This window comes from Natrix helvetica (genome assembly GCF_964273705.1).
Source record: "Natrix helvetica genome assembly, chromosome: 12".
NCBI classification, from domain to species: domain Eukaryota; kingdom Metazoa; phylum Chordata; class Lepidosauria; order Squamata; family Natricidae; genus Natrix; species Natrix helvetica.
Window position 1 is genome coordinate 13,084,781 of NC_138556.1, and position 22,733 is coordinate 13,107,513.

General features: G+C 48.2%; 1 protein-coding gene across 1 annotated transcript in view; it reads left to right on the forward strand.

Annotated features, from left to right (window-relative positions):
* Positions 1-776: 776 nt before the first annotated feature.
* Positions 777-22,733, forward strand: part of HOMER2 (homer scaffold protein 2) — a 59,125-nt gene continuing 37,168 nt past the window's right edge. The window contains exon 1 of the mRNA XM_081964740.1: positions 777-1,126. Coding sequence (XP_081820866.1) covers positions 1,005-1,126 — 122 coding nt within the window. The 5' untranslated portion in view covers positions 777-1,004. The remainder of the gene's footprint in view (positions 1,127-22,733) is intronic.

Consider the following 22,733-nt stretch of genomic DNA (forward strand, 5'->3'; position numbering starts at 1 on the left):
AATCTAGCTCTTTCTATTAGCCTCTGGGAAGAAAGATGAGGAATCTTGGCAGGGGCCTCTGTTCCTTTAAGCTCCTACAAGAATGATTAAAAGGGGTTTGAGGCCATTAAGGACTCTTTGGGGGCGGGGGTCACTCAAAACTGTTAAACCACAATGCAGGTGGGATTGATTTAAAATGATGTTACCCAGCTGGGTCATGAGACTTCTGCAAGCCAACAACCAAGCTCACTTCAACCCTGAGCTACCAATATTCTCTCCTACAGGTACAGGTAGACCACGGAGACGTCTTCGGACAGCGCAGGCTCTCCGGAGATGAGCACTGCCCCCTAGAGTACGGAACGACTAGCACATACGTGGGAGGGGAAACTTCACCTTTTAAAGATGTTGCTTTCAAGATGCATAAAAAAAACACCCACTGCGCGGGAGCAGATGAGGACAGAGAAAGAGAGGAAAATGCATCTCTCACTCACTGTGAAACATTCAGCCTACAAATCGGATGGATTCTTATATAATTAGCCCCCAACAGCGTTTTCCTGCCCACCCCGAAGGAAACCCTTCTCCGATTCTGCCCTTGCGCAACGCCCGGGGAAGGAAGAAACCCTCCCAATCCCACGCAGCAGGGAACTTGCCAAACAGCTGCGCGGCCGGGTGGCGGTTCAGGATCGAGCGCAGCCAGAGCGCCCGGCTGGGCGGTGGTACCCGGCGTGGCCTGCCCGCCCCTGACTCCGCCTGCCCGCCGCGTGCTGCCGGCTTCTCTCCGCCCCGCGAGTGGGAGGCGGCTGCGGGCGAAGCAGGTAGGAATCGCCGCTGGAGCCGCTGCCTGCCTGCCTGCTTTCCCCTCGCCCAGCCGGCCCTTCCCGACGGCGCGGGGGGCTCCCCGCAGGCGACCCCCGCAGGCGCTCCGGGGTGGGTTCGAGCGGGCAGAGTCCAGCCAGGCCGGCGGGGCGCCTCCTTGGCGAGCCCGGGTCCCCAGCGGAAAGGACGCGCGCTCTTCGGACAGCTGGATGTGCGAGGTCGGGACGCGCCCGGCGCTGGGCGCCGGCGAGCGAGGGGGCGAGGAGACCCCGCCGGCCAGTGCTCTCTCGCCGCCCAGCTTCGGGGCCGGAGACAAGTGCCGGGAGATGGGGTGAGTCTGAGTCGGAGCGCGTCGGAAGGGAATCGCTGGGTTGCGCGCTTCCTCGGGCGCCCGGCTTGGGGCGCAGACCCGGGAATGGGTGCCTCAAGGCTGGGCGGCGGGGGTACCCTCCCGATTGCCCCATCCTCCGGGGGGAGTTCCGTCGGAGTTGGCCGGAGGCTGTCTTCCCCAACTGGAGACCCCTGGTGCTCCCCTGACCATCTTTCCCTTAGACCGCTTTCACCGCTGTTCCCGTGGCTCTCAGCCAGCGGAGCTCCCCAGCCCTGGCTTTCCAAATTCCTTCCACCCACTACAACTCCCATCATCCCGCCCTGAAAAGTACACCGTCCCTTCCGTTCGGTTCCAAGAGCGCCTTTCTGGGGTTGCCGCCGGAGGAGCCGAGCCCGATTCCCTGGAGACGGGTGGGCGGGCAAAGCAGCGGCGGCGGCCCTCCAGATGTTGTACCACCCTGGCTGGTAACTCCCGGAAGAGATGCTGGGGCTTGAAGGTCATCGACATCTGGAGGGAGGAGGGCGCGGGTTTTCTCTGGCTGACGGTCCCTGGTGCTGAAACATTCTCCGGAAGAAGTGAGGTTTTGAGGAGGGGGTGGGGTGTGGGTGGCAAGCCACGGTTAGCAATGGAGAAACTTTAGAAAAGATGGTTATTCCTGTTGCCAGCTGCCGGGGAGGAGGCAGCTCTGCCAAGGCAAGCTCTCCAAGGCTGTGAACCTTGTGCAGGAGCACCCTTGTGGTGGCAAGCGTGCCAACCAGACTTCAGGGCTTGGGCTCTGGAGCTGCATGCCCCCCTTGCCCTCCTCCGGCAGATTTCAACCTTCTAGGGTCAAAACAGTGGGAAGTGTGGCTCAAGTGGCTAAGGTGCTGAGCTTGCCAATCAGAAAGGTTGGCAGTTCGACGGTTCGAATCCCTAGTGCTGTGTAACGGAGTGAGCTCCCGTTACTTGTCCCAGCTTCTGCCAACCTAGCAGTTCGAAAGCACGTAAAAAATCCAAGTGGAAAAATGGGGACCACCTTCGGTGGGAAGGGAACAGCGTTCCGTACACCTTCGGCGTTGAGTCATGCCGGCCACATGACCACGGAGACATCTGACGGCGCTGGCTCTTCGGCTTTGAAATGGAGGTGAGCAGCGCCCCCTAGAGTTGGGAATGACTAGCACATCTGTGCGAGGGGAACCTTTACCTTTATCCAGAGTTAAAACAAGGCTTACTTCAATCAGGTTTTTTTTTTAAAATGCTGAGGGCTTGGGAAGAGCTGTGAAGAAGACAGGTGCTTCCCTTACAGCTGAAAGAAGGGCGGAGAAAAGGGCTCTCATCGAAAGGGTGGGATCTCTCCCACACCCGCACATTACAGGCATCATCCGATTGAATCCCTTTAGTTGCACCACAGATAAGTCAGCAGTCAAAGCATTGCTCAAATCTGCTGGGTGTATGCAGTGCTGAAGCCCAGGTGGGCATCTTTTAAATAACAGTGGGAGGGGGGGTGGAAGAGGGCAAATTGAGTAGTTACCGGGTGAAATAGGGATAGCGGGCGTAGTCTGGAATCTCTCATTAAAATATGCATCGATGCATTGAGGGTATATGATTCTTCCTCTTTCTTCCCTGGGACGCAGTGGCTCAGTGGCTAAGTCCTTTAGCTTGTCGATCAGAAAGGTTGGCAGTTCGAATCCCCAGCGCTGCATAATGGAGTGAGCTCCCGTTCCTTGTCCCAGCTTTTGCCAACCTAGCAGGCCGAAAGCATGTAAAAATGCAAGTAGAAAAATAGGAACCACCTTTGGTCACAGTGTTTTGTGCGCCTTCGCATTTAGTCATACTGGCCACACGACCACGGAGACGTCTTCGGACAGCGCTGGCTCTTCGGCTTTGAAACAGAGATCAGCACCGCCTCCTAGAGTCGGGAGCGACTAGCACATATGTGCGAGGAAAACCTTTACCTTTACCGATATACTATTCCCACAGCATCTTTGTAAAATAGATTAGGCTAAGACACCATCGCTGGTCTGAATTCACCCTGTGAGTTTTAAATAGGAGGAGATTTTTGGGGAGTCCTTACTAACTCTCTGTCCAGGCGAGGTTGATGACTGAATCCTTCCTTTTTGTAATTCCCCTACCCAGGAAAGTATTGGCATCTCCTTTGAGGCAATGTCTTTCTGCAGAATTCCAAATTAGCACCGCAGCTCTCTGTCGTTAACGGTATTTGTTTACCAATCCTAGCAAATTTGTGGGATTAGGCTGCCAGTTCCGGTTATGGCAAGCCAGGACTTGCAAAGCTGGCTAGGGGTTCTCAGAACTTGCGCGTGTCCTCATGTCTTTTAAGAATGCCAGCTTGTTAAAGGCTGCACTTGACTTGCAGTAGCCCCGGGATGCAATCCAATTTCTTTCCAAATCAACAGGCATACGAATGAGCTATGCATCGTGCTGGACGAAAACTTAACGGCAGACTGTCACCCTCGAGTTTATTTATTAATTAAAATTGTGTGCCATCTGCTTCCCTACATCCAAAATGATTCTGGGTAGCTTACAATGGCATAAAAGCGCAGCGATCAAAACATTAGAAGCGTTAGTTCTCTTTAGAATTCTCTTTAGGACTCTTCACTTCCCAACTGGCTCTTCCCCCCCCCCCCCAATCTAAGCAATGCGGTCCCCAAACTTTTCATGGTAGCTTGCAAAAGTGTGTGTGTGTCTCCATACATGTACAAGTACATATATATGAATTTAGCCAGGTGTGTCAGAGTAGCAATTACGTTTGTAGGAATTATATCCCAGGCAATTTATATTTGGATGGGCACTTCTCAGATCTTAATGCCTCTTCTTGCTACAAACAAGGGTTTAAGGAAGTTTTAAAGCGATGAACTGGGAATCGCTCGGCCAGGGATGGTAAACCTTTTCCGGACTGAGTGCCCAAAGCATATGCACGCACATGTGCCTGAACCCTCAAAATTCAATGTGTGCTTGGCCCCTGCGCATGCCCTCTGCCCCCCGCCCCTGCACATGCAACCCCCTGCAAGCGCCCCATCCCCCTGCGCATGTATATGCCCAGCCACCCTGCATGCACCCTGTGCATGCGCGGCAGAGACCTGAAGACCAGCTAGCCAGCAGGAGATATGCGCACGCACACGGTGGAGCTGAGCTGGGGCGACGACTCGTGTGCCCACAGAGAAGGCGCTGCGTGCCACCTCTGCCACATGTGCCATAGGTTCGCCATCATGGCACTAGAGCCGCATGTGGCTCTTTCATCCCTCTGCTGCAGCTCCTTGTCGCCAGTCGCCAACACAATTTTGAGAGGCGCTTCTGGGGTTTTTTGGAGGGGGAGGGAAGCATGGCACGCCAGAAGGAGACTCTATGGCAAGGGGTGGGTTTTCCAGCCAGCTCCACAATTGATAGGCTGTCAGTTAGGACAGGCAGAGGACAAAGGACGCCGCGCTAGGAGGAGACTCTATGTTGGGGAAACTGGACTTACGGTTGTCTCCAGAATTGAACGGGGGGCTTCCAGTTAGAACCTTTGTGGCCCTTTTGAGTGTTTTAAGATTGCTGGACCATGCACTAGGTCATTAAAGTTGTGTTGAACTAAGAGTGGGGAGAAGCTGGTTCAACCCCCTGACTCATTGGTGAACTTTTGCCAGTCACCGAACCCGTTTCGTTTGCTGAGCTGTGGTTTGAGGTGTTGCATGAATCCAGGTATTGTGGTTTGTTTATCAAAATCCATGACTCAGTGTGCAATGCGTAATGCCTGCTCTCTAGGGGTTTTAGAGCTGAGATCTCAAGTCTAATCTATTTCTGCCCGGAGCTCCTAGAATATAAAGGTAAAGACCGAAGAAGGGGCAGCTGATAAATATTTGCATTCCCTTTGATCGCACTGCCACTTCCGTTTGGATCAGACTAAGGAGCGTGGCAATCCTCTTCTGTTTCATGGCAGGTTTTCTAAAATAAATATACCTTGATTACTATACCTAATAAAAATGACTGGCCAGCTGCAGTTTGGGTTGTTTTGTCAAGTGCAGGCATGTGATTGTGTGAGTTAGTGCTGGATTCCGGATCCTGTTCCAACCGGTTGGAACGGGCCCGGCGGTGTCCACATGGATGCGCGCGATGTGTGCATGCATCTTACCACCTCCGTGAGCCTCTGCAAGCCTCCACGATGCTCCAGCTGCTCAGCGGAGCGTTGCACAGGCGCTGCATGCACTATGCGCAAAAGCGGGGAAGCCTTAAGGGACAGGTAAGGAGCTCGGGCGTGTGGGCCCTCTCGAGCACTGTACCAGAACGGTATCTAGTGCACCGGGCAAGCTCCAGTACGCCCGTACCGGGGCGTACCACCTGCAACCCACCACTGGTGTGAGTACTGAATTGGTTCTCAGGGCTAACAAAATATTGCTCTCCTGAATATGGATCCTTGATGCGGAAGTCATTGGCTGTTCAGATAATGGGATGTCTTGATTTTTTAATGGCTGGTGGAATGCCTTGTTATTGGGGTGCTCAAGGAGCCCTTGGGATTTCTCGTTGCTTCGCTGGTTCCTAGAGCTCTGCTTTCAAAGGCAAAATGATGCAGAATCAATCAGATTTTCTCCCGCTTAGCCTCAAAACAAGCAGAGCAGTTCGAACAAACGAAGGTTTCGGGTGTGAAACCACCCCAGCTTGAAGTGGCGTTCCCATTTTGGGTGCAAAGCGGGAATTTCGCAATGAAGAACAGGGTGTTCTGAATTTGGGACAGTTGAGTTTCTAACATTTTGCCCACAATTAAAAACGTGGTAAAAACATATCATGGCAATGCATCATTTTTCTTCTTGTCTGAAAGAATACAAATCTGACCTTGGTATTCTGACCGAGGCTTCCCAAAAGCCTGAAGCAAACTCCTTGTCCCAACAAAAAACCCTTTTATTGATTTACGGTGAATTCTGCTCATTCACATCCAGCAAAGTCTTTCGAGGGAGGATTTACAGTCACAGACCTTATCTGGCTTGGAGAGCTGCCAGGCCGATATCTGCAGAACCTGGCAAGGAGTCTCGGAGAGTCACGAACCAATTAAGCCAACTAATTGTCTCCTGCAAACTCCACTCCCCTTTCGCTCCTCTTTTATTTCCTCTGGGAGGGGCCATTCATCGTCCACCTGTGGCCTTCCTCCCAAGTCGACCCCCTTTTTTTTAGCTGTTCCCTTCATCTGGCAACTCTGCGCATGCGCACACTGGGAACAGGCTCCAGCTGTTCCTCTGCCTCACTGATGTCTGACTCTGAAGGCAGCTGATAACTGGCATACGGCTCTGGTCCCCTCCACCTCTGCCTCTGACACAGAGCCTTCTCCAGACTCCAGGACTGGCCCATGTTCCTCCCCAACCTCCTCACTGTCTGCATCTGCTGCCAGTTCTGCTGGCCACTGGCGGGCCACAACACTTGGGATTTTGAAAAAAAAAACGACCAAATCCCAAGTGAAAAAATGGGTGAGAAAGAAACTCAGAATTGCCCCATTTCGATTTTGCTTAATATAAGGCGGGACAGAGAGACACACAAACAGGATTTCAAAATTGGTTGTTTTAGCTTGCTATGATAAAAATCATTCCTGCAACATTTAGCGTGTCTGCTTCTTGACTATCTCAAACAAACGATGTTTTTTTCTCTTTCATTTTGTTTTAAAAAGCCTTGTTTTTAAATGCTGGTAGTCCTCGAGTTACGAGCACAATGGAGCCCCGAATGTCTGTTGCTAAGTGAAATATGTGTTAAGTGAGTTTTGCCCTCTTTTATGACTTTTGCTGAAAACCTGTTAAGAGAAATTTCCAACCCTTCTTTATAGTTAAGTCCATAGAGCGTCGTGATGGCCTGGCGGTGAAACTATTCGCCTCCCGTTCGGAAGGTTGAGAGTTCAATTCTAGGTAGCAGCAGATGTTTCTCTTTCCCTGGGCGCGAAGAAAAAAACATCTGCTGTGAACTCCATGTGGTGTCAGGAAGGGCATCCAGCCAGTAAATGCTGAACTCCATCCAGTTGCCCTGAACCTACCCCAAAATTAGAGTCATAAAAGGGGATTGTTTTTATAGTTAAGTCCATTAAGGTGGAGGTTTCCTTACAATCTGCAAGGCTTCTTCACGGCTTTCTTCTCACCTGAGCGAAGTTGCCTTTCCTAAGATAAGCGCTGACAGACTCGCCTTTTATTCCTTGATTATTTATATCTCCTCTGCTTTCATCCCTTCCCAGACTCCCCACAGCTTCTCATTTTGTCCTTACAAATGCTTCCAACCTCTCAGAGTAAGTGGTCAAAAAAAGGGAGAGTTAGACAAAGCTGCTTCCAAGAAGGATGTCTCCCTGGTCAATATCTGGGAAGGGAAAGGGAAGAAGCATGAGCTTTGCAAATTTGTCAACTTTGGCGCATAACAGATCCAGTGTTGGGTTCCTACCAGTTTGGAACTGGTAGTGGTTTGGCGGCCTGGAAATAGCTGACAATCTGCAGCACCTAAGACTTGGTTGCTGCTGGCACAGCACTTGATCAATGTAATTCTCATCAATCAGTTAAAGAGCTTTCTAAAAGGGGGGAAAAAGTTTTTGCACTCTGCAAACCTCCCCAAAACGGCCCGTTTTTCACGAAGACACCCCCTTTTTTTAAAAGAAAGGCACGAATAGCCTTGGGGGGCTTGCAGAGTGCTCCCGGGGGTGCGGGCCCCCCAAAAACGAGCAAAAACAGCCCATTTTTTCGCAAAAACAGGCCCTTTTTTGGTCAAAAATGTGCATGCATTTTTCCCCTTTCCTCTAGCCAATTATACCATAAACCCCATACGGAGTAATATTCAGATTCTTCTTTCTCTTTTAATTCTTTCGTGAGCCTATCCATCTCTGCACATTCCAATTCTTTTTTTAAATTACATTTTCTTCTGTTGGTGTGTCATTATTTTTCCAGTTTTGTGCGAATGTAATTCTCGCTGCCGTGATTATGGGTAGAATTAAGTATCTTAATTTTTTTTTTTTCATAATTTCCTTTTATAATTCCTAACAGAAATAATTCCGGTTTTAGTTCTGGTAATCTCCTCCAGCCAATCTTTTATTTTTTTCCCCAATATTTTTTCGCAGATGCTCACATCCACCACACATGGTAGTATGTTCCGTGTTGTTGGCTGCATTTCCAACAGATAGGCGAGCGTCTGAATTCTCATCGTGTGATCATGGGGATGCTGAAAAGGTCATAACTGTGAAAACCAGTCATAAGTCACATTTTTCGGTGCCCTTGTAACTTTGAACACTCACTAAATGAACTGCTGTAAGTCAGGGACAGACATGTAACCTCTAAAGCTCAAAACACTTTAACGATAAGTTTAATGTGCGTACGTCACCATCCAAGTACATTATATTGAAACGAAAACTAATGAATATAATCTTACTCCAGGTTGGTAAATCTTTAAACAAAATTCCTGGTTTTATTAACATGTGTCCCTGAGACAAGCCACATTGCCCACACACCTTGACAAGCTGACAAAGTAAAATGACACACAGGGATAATCCTTCTGAATATTTAAAAAGAAACTTGGAAGCTACGGATTTCTTTCCAGTTCCCTCTGTGCTTTAATTAGTTAATGCACATTAACTAATTGTTGCATGTTGGACAGTTGGATGCTAGAGCTATTTGTGTGTAAGCAATCAGTGGTGGCTCAGTGGCTAAGATGCTGAGCTTGTCGATCAGAAAGGTCGGCAGTTCGGCGGTTCGAATCCCTAGCACCGCGTAATGGAGTGAACTCCCGTTACTTGTCCCAGCTTCTGCCAACCTAGCAGTTTGAAAGCACATAAAAAATGCAAGTAGAAAAATAGGGACCACCTTTGATGGGAAGGTAACAGCATTCCATGCGCCTTCAACATTTAGTCATGCCGGCCACATGACCACGGAGATGTCTTTGGACAGCCCTGGCTCTTCGGCTTTGAAACAGAGATGAGCAGCGCCCCCTAGAGTCGGGAACAACTAGCACAGATGTGCGAGGGCAACCTTTACCTTTAAGAGCAGGATTGAAGCCACACCGAACTCCAGCCAAATAGAGTAATCAACAGAAATAAGATAAAATTTAATTTAAAAAGAACATTTTTAAACGCCACTCAGAATCAAAGAAGGTGAACATCATCTTAAGCAAAGAAAGTCTTGTGTTGGGAGGACTTGGGTCTACTGTGAAGCTATGGGATTGCTTGCTTCTATTTCTGCTGAAGCTAAACAAACAAAGTTTTAACTTGCTTTCATTTTCAAACTGTCTTGGAAATCTCATTTCATTGCTAGAAATAGAACTGAGCAGGCTTTAGCAATACAGCAATACAGAGCTGTTGTTTTTTTTTCAGAGTAAGTTTATAAGGTTAAAGTTTCCTTCTGTCTCCTCAGTTGAAATTTGCCGTATCTGTATATTGCTTGTGTTTTGAGTTACTTTTGATGATAAGAAAGGTTTGATTTGATTTGATTTGAACTGGTTCAAAAGGCAAAAGTTTTTTTTTTGCCCAATGTAGGAGTCCAAAAGCTTGGTTTCACCTTGAGGTTTCTGTGTGAATGGGCTTTTCATCCCCTTTCTGTGACTTTGAATGTTTACCTGTATGTCCCCTGACTCAATGAGGGTCCTCGTGTTACACATGAAGCAAGGGTACCCCCTTAACGCCTCCTTTTGCAAAGAGCCATGGTGGTGCAGGGGTTAGAATGCATTATTGCAGGCTAATTCTGCCGACTGCCAGCAGTTCGATTCTCACTGGCTCAAGGCTGACTCTGCCTTCCATTCTTCCAAGGTGGGTAAAACGAGGACCCAGATTGTTTGGGACAAGAGGCTGACTCTGTAAACCACTTAGAGTGGGCTGTAAAGCACTATGAAGCAGCATATAAGTCATAAGTGCTATTGCTATTTGGTTAGGTTGCAAGGAGTCTGGATTTGCTAAAGGTTTGAGAAAAAGGAATGTTGTTAGCTTGCTATAGTTGAAATGCTATTGAACCTGAAATTATCTGGCCTATAATTAAATTGCTGAATGTGGCAGGACAAGTGGTTTTGGCCTTCACCTAAGGCAAGAAGCAGTTAGCTTAGGTATTTAGAGGGGAGGGACAGGGTGGCTCAGTGGCTAAGGCGCTGAGCTTGTTGATCAGAAAGGTTGGCAGTTCGGCGGTTCGGATCCCTAGCGCCACATAACGGAGTGAGCTCCCGTTACTTGTCCCAGCTTCTGCCAACCTAGCAGTTCGAAAGCAAGTAAAAATGCAAGTAGAAAAATAGGAACCACCTTTGGTGAGAAGGGAACAGCGTTCTGTGCGCCTTTGGCGTTTAGTCATGCCGGCTACATGACCACAGAGACGTCTTCGGACAGCGCTGCCCTTCGGCTTAGAAACGGAGCTGGGCACTGCCCTCTAGAGTCGGGAACGACTAGCACATATGTGCGAAGGGAACCTTTACCTTTATCTTTATTTGGAGGAGAAAGAGTCTTAATGCATAAAAAGTGAGTGGAGCCTTTTACTCTTTGTGAAGCCTTGGTGATGTTGCATTTTTAGGGAAAGGTAGTGGAGATATTAAGGAGAAAGCTGGTTGATGAGTTAATACAGGTGGTCCTCATTTTACGACCCCAAACATCTGTTGCTAAGCGAGATATTTGTTAAGTGAGTTTTGCCCCATTTTACGGCCTTTCTTGTGATTCGCTGCAGCGGTTAAAGTTAGTAACATGGTCATTAAGTGAATCTGGCTTCCCGGTTGACATTGCTGGTCAGAAGCTTGCAAAAGGGCTCTGCAACCATCGTAAACATGAGCCAGTTGCCAAGCGGCCAAATTTTAATCACGTGACCATGGGGAACGCTGCCATGGTCGTAAGTGTGAAAACTGGTCACAAGTTCCTTTTTTCACTGCCGTTGCAACTTTGAAGGGTCCCTAAATGAACCGTTGTAAGTCGAGGACTACCTGTATCCCTTTGTTTCTCCTGGGACTGGAGACACCGGAAGACGGGACGGATCTTTTGCGTGCAAAGTAAGTCTGCTCCCATGCATCCCTTCGTTTGGAACGCTACTCAACATGCGTCCTTCCTCCTGCCAGTTCTATTCTCCGGAAAATAACCCACTTTGGAGCCAAAGGAGATATACTCCAAAGCGGCATTCCGCGCCAAAGGAACGTGGCAGGTTGACAATCCGGATGACTTCCTTGTGACATTTTCCTTTGGCAGTTGGAGTAGAGTCACTTTCCAGGATTGGAAGAAGGACATAATTTCTTCCTCAAGGGGTTTATCGTTTGAAAGAACCGACGTTCCTCTTTCCAGTGACACATGTTGAGTGGGCAAAACAATATTGATGGGTCTGAGTCCCTGAACGTTCTGTCGTTCAGACCTTCAGGTGATGGAGAACATTTTGAGCCCGTCGTGTTTTGGAGACATTCAGAAGGTTTTTTTCTGGTTGGTAACCAAGATAGGTACTTTTAACCCAGGGCAACTTTAAACACTCAAAGAGCCATTTGGACCCGTTTCCCACATAAAAGAAAACACCGGGAGCCACAAAGGTCCTAACTGGAAGCCCTGTTCAATTCTGGAGCTGACCGGAAGTTCAGTTCCCCCACCATAGAGTCTCCTCCTTAGCATGGCATTCTTTTCCCTCTACCTGTCCTAACTGAAAGCTCTATCAATTGTGGAGCTGATCAGAGAAGCTCCTTGCCATTGAGCCTCCTCCGGGAGTGCCATGCTCAACCAGAAGATCCTCTCAAAATACATACATACATACATACATACATACATACATACATGCATGCATACATACAAACATACATACATACAAACATACATACATACAAACATAAATACAAACATAAATAGTTGTGCTCTTCAAACAACGTTTACTTCTTGTTCCCAGTTCAGTCCCATAACTGTACCACATTGACGATTACCTCACACCAACCAACCAGCAAACAAACAAACAAACAAACACATACATACATACATACATACATACTTCTGCTCTTCAAATAACAGCTGCCTAGCTTGGTGGGTTCTTTGATCTGATGTTTACATGATTTATTCCCGGTCTCCACGCTGTTCAGAGTTACACCCATCCTAAAATATGTAAGGAAAGCAGTTTTTTTCTCCTGTTTCCATGAAAATAAGACCTTCTCGGGCTTTTGAGCGCATGCGCTAAAATAAGCCCTCCCCTGAAAATAAGCCCTCCCTGAAAATACTGCAACACAGCAGCAGCCATGAGGTGACAACGCTCGCCGCCTCTTGCACCTCAAAAATAATAATACCTCCCCCAAAATAAGGCCAAGCGCTTATTTCAGGGGTCAAAGAAAAGACCCTGTCTTATTTTCAGGGAAACACGGTATTGCTGGGAGCAGAAGAGCAGAGAAAAAGAAGCATCTTTCCCAGGGACGGCTTGATTCTGATCTTTGCTCGTAGTTCAGACTTTTTCCCTCTCACGCCATCTTTCTCTTGGGTCTCAGGTGTGGCTGGTGCTTTCCTGCTAATGCTTCTGCTCTACGAAGAGCCCTTAGAGGCTTGCCTGTGGATTATAAATAGGCCTCTGCATGTTCTCCCTTTTGGCCACAGGCAGCCTCACAACTTGGAAATATGTCTGCCTTGTGCTCTTGGGGCCTCGGCTGACTTAAGCTAGGTCAGTGGGACCCAACCTTTTGGGCCCTGGGGACTGGTTCCATGGAGAGAGGTTTTTCCATGGACTGGAGGGGGCGTGGTTTCACATACTGCCTGCATCCCATGGATGGGGCTTCCACTTGTTTGCATGGACTGGTTTCTGGCATGCCACGGACCAGTGTCGGTCCATGGATTGGGGTTTGGGAACTCCTGGGCTAGGTGGTCATGTTGTGGTCTGTCGGCTGCTGGCCCCTCCAGGAGCCAAATCAGAGGAGGAGGAGTTTGGGAATCAGGGTCAGTATCAGGGCAACCTGAGAGTTCCGAGGGGGAGGAAGGAATGGAGCTGTCAGAAGAGAGACAGACAGACAGAGACAGAGACAGAGACAGACAGAGGTGGCACTTGGGCCATCCACCAGCCCTCAGATGGAGAGTCAACAGCCCCCAGGTCTGGAGGTGGCTGAGGAAGGGGAGGAATCGTGCCTGATGTGCAGAAGGCAGTGGAGAGGAGAGCAGTGGAAATCTATGGGCTGGTCCTTGGGACGGAAGAGCCACCGCTGCTAGTGAAGCCCCACCCTAGCTCTGGAGATAAAAGGCAGGGGACAGAGATGAATAGATGTGGCAGAGGAGAGGAGAGCAGTAGAAATCTACGGGCCGGTCCTCGGGACAGAAGAGCCACCACTGCTAGTGAAGCCCCACCCTAGGTTTGGGGATAAAAGGCAGGGGCAGAAATGAATAGATGTGGCAGAGGAGAGGAGAGCAGTAGAAATCTGTGGGACGGTCCTTGGGATGGAAGAGCCATGTCTGCTAGCGAAACCCAACCCTAGCTCTGGGGATAAAAGACTATTCATCTTCCAGCTGGGTGGACTTGTTATCCTGTGGTGAGAAAGAAACGTTTTGCCAGGGCTGCCATCACTCCAAATAAAGGAATCTTTGAGTTAACGTCAGAAGGTTTGTAGTGTTTGGGAAGCTGGGTCAGAGCAGGTCTTGGCCGGAGAAGAGGCACTTATGGAAGCCTCCTGCAGCCCTTGTTAACGGGTGGCATTACAACTCACGTAACTCCTAGTCAGCAAGCAGGGCGAAGTTGTGGAGGTTGTGATGGTGCAGAGACATATTTTTTCAAAGAAATGAGTCATGGCTGCTTCTTGTCAGTCTGGCTTTGCATGAAATTGACCAGGGATCTGGGACATTGATTAAAAGCTGACAGTTTTTTTTCCAGGCAAAGCCCTGAGACGTAACTCATTCTCTGGCATGAGACAATCTCCTCTGACAGTGTTCCCCACAACCGGAACAACATTCCCTCTTAGGCTTGTAGCTCCCCCACCCCTCCTCATCTCACCCTACCTGTCTCTGAAACAGCCTTGGAGCTGGTATTTCTTCCACGCTTTTGGCCCAACGGATGACGGGGTCTTCAGATTAACAGAGTTGGAAGGGTCCTTATAGGTCATCTAGTCCAACCCCCACGGCCCAAGCAGGAGACCCTACACCATTTCTGACAAATGGCAGTCCAGACTCTTTTTGAAAGCCTCCATTGATGAAGCTCCCACAACTTCCGAAGGCAACTTCTGTTCCATGGGTTGATTGTTCTCACTGTCAGAAAATTTCTCCTTATTTCCAGGTTGAATCTCTCCTTGGTCAGTTTCCATCCATTATTCCTCATCTGGCCTTTGGGTGCTTTGGAAAATAGCTTGACCCCCTCCTCTCTGTGGCAACCCCTCAAATGTTGGGACACTGCCATCATGTCTCCCCTGGTCCTTCTCTTCACTAGACCAGCCATGCCCAGTTCCTGCCACTGTTTATCCATCGTATGTGCCAGCCCCCAGGCCTTTGATCATCTTAGATAGATTCAGATTAACAGAGTTGGAAGGGACCTTGTAGGTCATCTATCCAACCCCCAATCCAAGCAGGAGACCCTACACCATTTCTGACAGATGGCATCCCAATCTCTTTTTGAAAGCCTCCAGTGATGAAGCTTCTGTTCCACGGGTGGATTGTTCTCACTGTCAGAAACTTTCTCCTTATTTCCAGGTTGAATCTCTCCTTGTTCAGTTTCCATTCATGATTCCCTGTCTGGCCTTCAGGTGCTTTGGAAAATAGCTTGATCTCTTCCACTCTGTGGCAATCCCTCAAATATTGGGATACTGCTATCATGTCTCCCTGGTCCTTCTGTTCACTAGAACAGCCATGCCCAGTTCCTGCCACCCTTCATCCATCTATGTGAGAGCCCCCAGGCTGGGATCCAGAACCCACCACTGACCTCCCCACATGTTCATGACCTTCCATGCATGCGCCTTTGGCAAAAAAAAGGGCCTAAATGGGGTGCCGTGGAGCTCGAGTGGGTGGGTAGGTGGAGCCACCCACAATTTCCGCTACCGGTTGGGGCGAACTGTTCCCGAACCGGTATAATCCCACCTCTGCACCAACCCCTCCGTCAAAATCAACAGCATCTATTCGTTCTCAGACTCATGGAACGGTTCCCATTCTGACCTCATCCGGATGGCGCCTTGTCGTCCTGAGGCTTCTTGGTTGGGCTATCAGCAATGGTGGGACAGGGTAAGAAGGATTGCTCATGTCAATTCATATTTTTAAAGCAAAATATGTATATGCATATTTGGGCGGAGTGCAGGGTTATTTTTAAAAACTTCACCGTTCTGTACATCCCTTCATGTGAAGGGTTGCTATGGAAATGCAAATGTACTGGTTAGCATTTTTTTGGCACCTTGCCTGGTTCTTAGTCCAATATTGCATTCATTCTTTTGTCTATATCCAAATAAGAAAAGTGGGTGAAGATGAGGTGATCTTAGCATTAAAACAGAAAGAGCGCTGAGTTATAAATAAAAGACCTCGGGTCGTCTTTAAAAAAAAAACTTGTTTGCACCCTAGCATAACTGCAACGAAGCCTTCCAAGTTTAAAACATAGTCAGCACTCCTCCCGCGTTTCTTTAAACGCCTTTCCAGAACTTGGCATTTGCAAGAACCTCAGCTAAGCAGTGGCTAGGAATGGAGCGTTTAGTTATTTCTTTGAAGAATTTTCCTTAAAGCTGACAGTTCTGCTTAGATCGTTGCTTCACGTAGTGTTCTCAGGGTCGTGTAAAACCTCACCAGTTAATCAAATGCGAAATTGAGCTGCCACTTAGATGATTAAAGGCCTGGAGACTAAAACATATGAAGAACGATAGCAGGATTTGAGTTTGGTTAATCTAGAGCTGTGATGGCGAACCGATGGCAGGCGTGCCAGAGGTGGCACGCAGAGCCCTCTCTGTGGGTATGCGCACCGCACCGGGAAACCCAAAGACCAGCTGGCTGGTGCGCATGCATGCACTGGAAACATGCATGTGGTAGAAACCCAAAGACCAGCTGGCTGGTGTGCATGCATGTGCTGGAAACATGCATGTGGCAGAAACCCAAAGGCCAGCTGGCTGGTGTGCTGGACAGTCATTTGTCTCAATTGAGCCAGAGGGTTGGAATAGAAGACCTCCAAGGTCCCTTCCCTGTTCCGATTGATTGACAGCATATCCTAAAATCACCTTTGCGCAGAAGATCATGGAACGTAGTTTGCTAAAGAAACGTGTTACTGTTCTACCAGGGGTTCTAATTATTTTTCAATTTTTCCAATCATCAGAATTGCATCCATATACAATAAAGAACAGGTGTTCTTGGCTTCAAAGAGTAGGCATCTGAATACCTAATCCACACTACTAATTTTGTAAAAAAAAAAAAAAAAGTGTACAAGAGAAAAAATAAAAAAGCATGAAACATTTGTGGCATATTGAAATGCCATGTTAAATTTTGGGTAAGACTTGTGAACTCTACACCATATGCAGGAATTGTCATTTTTCTATTGCTAAACGGAGCTCTGGTGCAAAATCTGTGGTCTGGGAATCAGATCCAGTCCTCCAAAGTGTTTCTGCTCATTCTTTCAACCCACACTTCAGCTGCTTCCCACTTCAGTTCAGCGAATTGAAATTAAAACTTTGTGCTGTTAAAGGATAGCTGGAATGGGAAAGAGTGGAATAGGACGGTGGTAAAATTCAAATTTTTTTACGACTGGTTCTGTGGGGTGTGGCTTGGTGGGCGTGGCAGGGGAAGGATACTGCAAAATTCCCATTCCCTCCCCACTCCAGGGGAAGGATACTGCAAAATTTCCATTCCCTCCCCACTCCAGGGGAAGGATACTGCAAAATTCCCATTCCCTCCCCACTCCAGGGGAAGGATACTGCAAAATTCCCATTCCCTCCCCACTCAAGGGGAAGGATACTGCAAAATTCCCATTCCCTCCCCACTCCAGGGGAAGGATACTGCAAAATTCCCATTCCCTTCCCACTCCAGGGGAAGGATACTGCAAAATTCCCATTCCCTCCCCACTCCAGGGAAAGGATACTGCAAAATTCCCATTCCCTCCCCACTCCAGGGAAAGGATACTGCAAAATTTCCATTCCCTCCCCACTCCAGGGGAAGGATACTGCAAAATTCCCATTCCCTCCCCACTCCAGGGGAAGGATACTGCAAAATTCCCATTCCCTTCCTACTCCAGGGGAAGGATACTGCAAAATTCCCATTCCCTCCCCATTCCAGGGGAAGGATACTGCAAAATTCCCATTCCCTCCCTTTATTCGTTTTGTAGGGTTTACTTTTCAGTGATCCTTAACATTCCCAGATTTCCCATTAGAACCCCTTGAATACCGTTGGGCATTGACAAAATCCCCATCAGTCAATTGCGAAAGAGGGCTTTACTTGAAGTCGCTTACACTCTGCGACGATATCTGTAACACCCTCATTGAAGAACAACTTTTGCCTATCCCAGGTCCTTCAGAAGGATTTGATAGGTGAATAAAAAATGCCAAATCTAGTCTAAACATCTGGCTGGCTGTTCGAGAAACCATACTTAGCAGTAGCGGCAGTAGTAACCGTAGTAATTCTTGAACCTGGTTATTTCCCCTTGGTCTTTCAAATCACTTGCAAAGGTAGCAGAAGTTAAATGTTTAACCACTGGAAGTTAAACAACATTTGAATCTGTTCTAGCCAGTACTGTTCCTCAACCTAGACAACCTGAAGATGTGTAGACCAGGGGTCCCCAATCCCCAACCCCTGATCCATGGACTGGCACCAGGCTGCAACATTCCAGAAACCAGGCCACACAAACAAACGAAGCCCCATCCATGAGAGATGCTACGTCAGGGGTGTCCAAACTTGGGAACTTTAAGACTTGTGGACTTCAACTCCCAGAATTCCCCAGCCAGCTGGCTGGGGAATTCTGGGAGTTGAAGTCCATAAGTCTTAAAGTTCCCAAGTTTGGACACCCCTGTGCTACGTGAAGCCACATCCCGTCCGGTCCACAGAAAAACCTTTTTTCACAGAACCAGTCCCTGGTGCCCAAAAGCTTGGTGGCCATTTATGTAGGCGTCAACTCCCACAATTCCTCTCCCACAACTCCCAGGGAATTCTGGGAGTTGAAGTCCACACACCTTCAAGTTGCCAAACTTAAGAAACAGCCCTGTAGTCTGTACAGGTTTGTCTTTTGCTGCCCTTTTCTGCAGTCAAAGCAGCTTCAGCATATTTTAAAGCACCTGCCAACCTTATTTGACTGCAGAAATGGGGTTGAATGCAAATCTCAGCCCCTCCCTCCCTCCCTCACAGCCTCGATGTGTTTTCCAGGCGTATCGGAGTTGTAGCTGACCGCGCATTTAGGGAAAGGATTTACCTATCTCACAGTCATCACTTTCTTAGCCGTCCCCAAAACCGAAGTCTTAAAAAGAGCCAAGCTCCAAATCCACACTCTGATGCTGGTTACAAAGGAACAGAAAACAAAGAAAGCCTTCTGCCAAAACAGATGGCAGGAGAAGCACAGATACTAACCTCCAAGGATCGTTGGAACAGCCATATTTGAGCAGTTTTCCGGAAGATGATTTGAAGGAAAGATTGGGGGGAAGGGGCTTTTTTCAAGGAGAGAAGGCAGCAGTGGGAAAATACTTCTCCCCCAGCAGTGGGATTCACTTAGGCTTACCACTAGTTTGCAACTGTGAGTGGCCTCGTTTTTGACACCTTCCATGCATGCATGCGGCCTTCCATGCATCGTGCATGTGCTTTGCTCGCACGTGTGGCCTGCATGCATGCACGCGGTGTCCAAAATGAGGCTAAATAAGGAGCCAGGTTGGATGAGTGGGCCCATCTGCAGTTCGGCACTAGCATTTCGGGTTAGGGTTAGGGATAGGCAGTGGTGGGATTCAAATAATTTTAACAACCGGTTCTCTCCTCTAATGACCAGCTGGGTGGGAGTGGCTCAGTGGTCATGTGACTGTGAGGGCGTGGCCAACTCAGCATCACTCATGTCGATGGGCGCTTGGCCTTAGCTGTGACAATGGAACAGGGGTTAACCGGAGAGGCAGTTTCTGTAAGCAGGGCAATCAAGATGAGGCTAGAAGCAACACCAGAATGTTTCCTTCCTGCCTTCCTTACAGGATTAGCCCTGTAAAGTAGGGAAAAAACAAAAGGAGATTTCTTCCAACAACCGGTTCTCCGAACTGCTTAGAAAGTTAACAACCAGTTCTTCCGAATAGGTGCGAACCGGCTGAATCCCACCATTGAGGTTAGGGTAAAATGCTCTGCTAGCTCCATTCAGTTGCCCAGACTTTACCCTATGAGGGATTATGGGGTTGTTAAATGATGATGATGATAATAATGATTTGCATCCCTGGGTTTGATATCTTGCTGGTAAGAAGAAGGGTTGAACAGGCCTCCCTGTCTTTTCATCAATACGTTTGGAGAAAGAGAGGCAGACCAATAATAAAAAGCTACTCTTCACCCCTTTGCTCCCAGTTCAATGAACCAGAACTTTGCTAGGCACAAATCGAAGCTTAAGATTCATCCATTAGGGAGGCTAACATTTATGGAATGCATTCTTGGCTGCTTTAAATCAGGACATTATATAGGTCTTTATGCGTTTTCATAGCTTCGTAATGGGCGAATGGTTCTAAATTTAGCCTCTCGTTCCACGGCTAAACATGGGGAGAAGGTGATTGCTCAGAGGTGCCGTTGGCTTGCTGAAGGTCACATTCTCTGGCCTCTCCAGGGAAGAATAGAACAATGAAATCCAGGCACCTTAGGGAGCATTTACCAGTCGGTGTAAATCAAGAGTAGATACAGGTTTCCCTGGCCCCCCACCCCCACTTGTATCACACTCTTGGGGGATAATCTTTCAGAGGTCAAGATGGCCATGGTGAGTTAAAATGAGCAGTGAGAGGGTCAGGAGTTAAATGCGTATGTGGTGACCTGGGGCACGGCACTGAGATAACGCAGGGAGCTGGCAGTTCAAACCGCCCCTTTATTGCTCCAAATTTCCCCAAAGGCTCCCACGTTTCTGGCAAGTCCCAGAGCAAAGTGATGACAAACACACACACACATACACACATACACACACACACACCTCAAGCAACATCTAGCTGCAAATCAGTGGTGGGATACGTGTGCACGGAAAGTATGGCACCTGCGCAACACTCCACTGAGCAGCTGGAGTGCCGTGGAGAATTGCGGGCAGTAAGTATGCATGCGCATACTGTGTGCATCCTGCACATGTGCATGTGGTGGACGCCCATCCCCATTGCACCGTACCGGTTGCACCGGGATCCGGAACCCACCACTGTTGCAAATAGTCCAGCCCAACACTGTGGATATCATGGCTGCACAGCAATAAATCCAGCAGGGCAAGTTAAAGAGTCCAGGAAGCAAGGGAACATGGCAAGTAATCCAGAAATCTAGAAAAAAATGCCAAGAATCCAGGCACTCAACACTCCAGGAATTCAGTGTTTGTTCCCAACAAACACCCAACCCCACAGTGTCCCCTTAAGTCTCAGTACTCAGATGTGCCTTCTGAAAAGGAGCAGGGCGCTTTCTTCCCAGGTAGCTGGGCCAGTCTATGCTGTTCTCGCCTTCTCTCCACTCTCCATCCTCACGGATCAGGAGAGGGTAGTCCTTGCTCATCGCCTGACCTCTGTCTCTCATATTCACTGCTTAGCCTCTCTTGGTCATCCTGCCTCTGTTCCTCCTTGCCTACAAGCCATTCTAATTCTGATAGACCCTAGCCTGACTGGCCCTGCTCCTCCCCATTTGCCAACGAAGCTGCCCCCTCGATCTCTGTCGGCTCCAGTTCCAGCTCATCTTCTCCCCTCCCCCCCCAGATTCAGGCTCTGACGGGGGCATGACAGTGTACTGGGTTATATGGGAGCAAATGGCACCAGCATATTGTGAAGTCCTGATGAAAATAATGTACAGGATTTATTTGCATCAGAACCCCAGGAAATCAACTGGCCGCTGACGTAGATTTCTTCACCAACATTTATGGGATGATGTCACGGCACAAGTATTGTCATTTGATGTCACCCCGACTACTATCAGATGCCATTGATACGACCATAAGATCTTTCTGACACTGTCTATAAACATGGTGAGGTTGGATAGCATCAGTCTTCATCAGTTTGGGGGAAGAGGGTTAGCCTATTGAGGGAATCGCACTTATGGCTTGATGCAAGGGTTCTTAATCTTGGCCAATTTAAGACGAGTGAACTTCAACCCCCAGAATTCCCCAGCCATAGCAGCCATATCCTGAATTCATAACAGAAGTCTGGGATCTGAAGTCCACCACATCTTAACGTTGCCAAGTTTGGGGGCTCCTGCTTTAGCGTATTGTGCAAAAACTCCGAAACTGGACTCATTCACATGGAAGAGTGAATAAAAAAACAAAAGAGTGAAAGAAGGCTACAGAAAAGGTGTACATTAGATTTGTCTTCCAAATCTAACTTTTGGTCCACAGGAGAAAATGGGAGTGATTTTGCATCCTTTAGCAAAATGGCTGCTTGTTTGACCTTTGCCATAATTTGGCATCCTGCAGAAATGTCTTAAGGCGAATAAACAGAGATTTCCCTTTCTTCCGAAATGGATTTGCTTTGCTTTTCTCTGCTCAGGCCTGCTAGTTGTCGGAGATAGTTCCGTAGTCCCATCTTTTTGGGCCAAGGGTCCAGTTATCTCCGAGTAGCTTGCCAAGGATTGTGCTCAGAAAGGGCCAGGGGTATAGTTTAATTTGCATTTAGATTGAATTAAATGACATGAATTAAATGCCGTTAACAGGGACACATTCTGCAGAGTCACTAGGAGTGATCTCCTCCTTCTGACACATTCCAAAGTTGTCCCCGGATTGTAATTTGGTGGCAGCTTTGGTGGAAGAGTTTGATGTGGGTTGCCTCCAGATCTTTTTGGCCAAATGACTCTGGATACTCTAATGGGGTGGTCCTAATGATTTTTTTGGGGGGGTGTATGCGTGCATTTCGTTGATGTACTGTTCTGACCGAGGCTTCCCAAGAGCATGAAGCAAACTCCTTCTCCCAACAAAAACAACTTTTATTGATTTACAGTGAATTCTGCTCATTCACATCCAGCAAAGTCTTTCCAGGGAGGATTTACAGTCACAGACCTTAGCTGGCATGGAGAGCTGCCAGGCCGATATCTGCAAAACTTGGCAAGGAGTCTCGGAGAGTCACAAACTAATTAAGTGAACTAATTGTCTCCTGCAAACTCCACTCCCCTTTCGCTCCTCTTTTATTTCATCTGGGAGGGGCCATTCATCGTCTACCTGTGGCCTTACTCTCAAATCAAACACTGTTCTTTAGCTGTTCCCTTCGTCTGGCAACTCTGTGCATGCACATACTGGGAACAGGCTCCAGCTGTTCCTCTGCCTCACTGATGTCTGACTCTGAAGGCAGCTGATAACTGGCATATAGCTCTGGCCCCCTCTCTGCCTCCGACACAGAGCCCTCCTCAGAGCCTTCCCCAGACTCCAGGACTGGCCCATGTTCCTCCCAAACCTCCTCAATGTCCGAATCTGCTGCCAGCTCCACTGATTGCTAACAGAGCACAACATATACTGCATTCACAATTGGTGCTTCTTAAACTCTTCTAGAATTCCTTTTGTCTCTCAAATAGTTGGGTGTTTTTCCTGAAAAAGGACGGTTGTAGAAGCCTCGTGTTTTTTTTTTAATCCTAAATGTTTTTGACACGTTTATTACATTGCCATCCTTCGAAGGA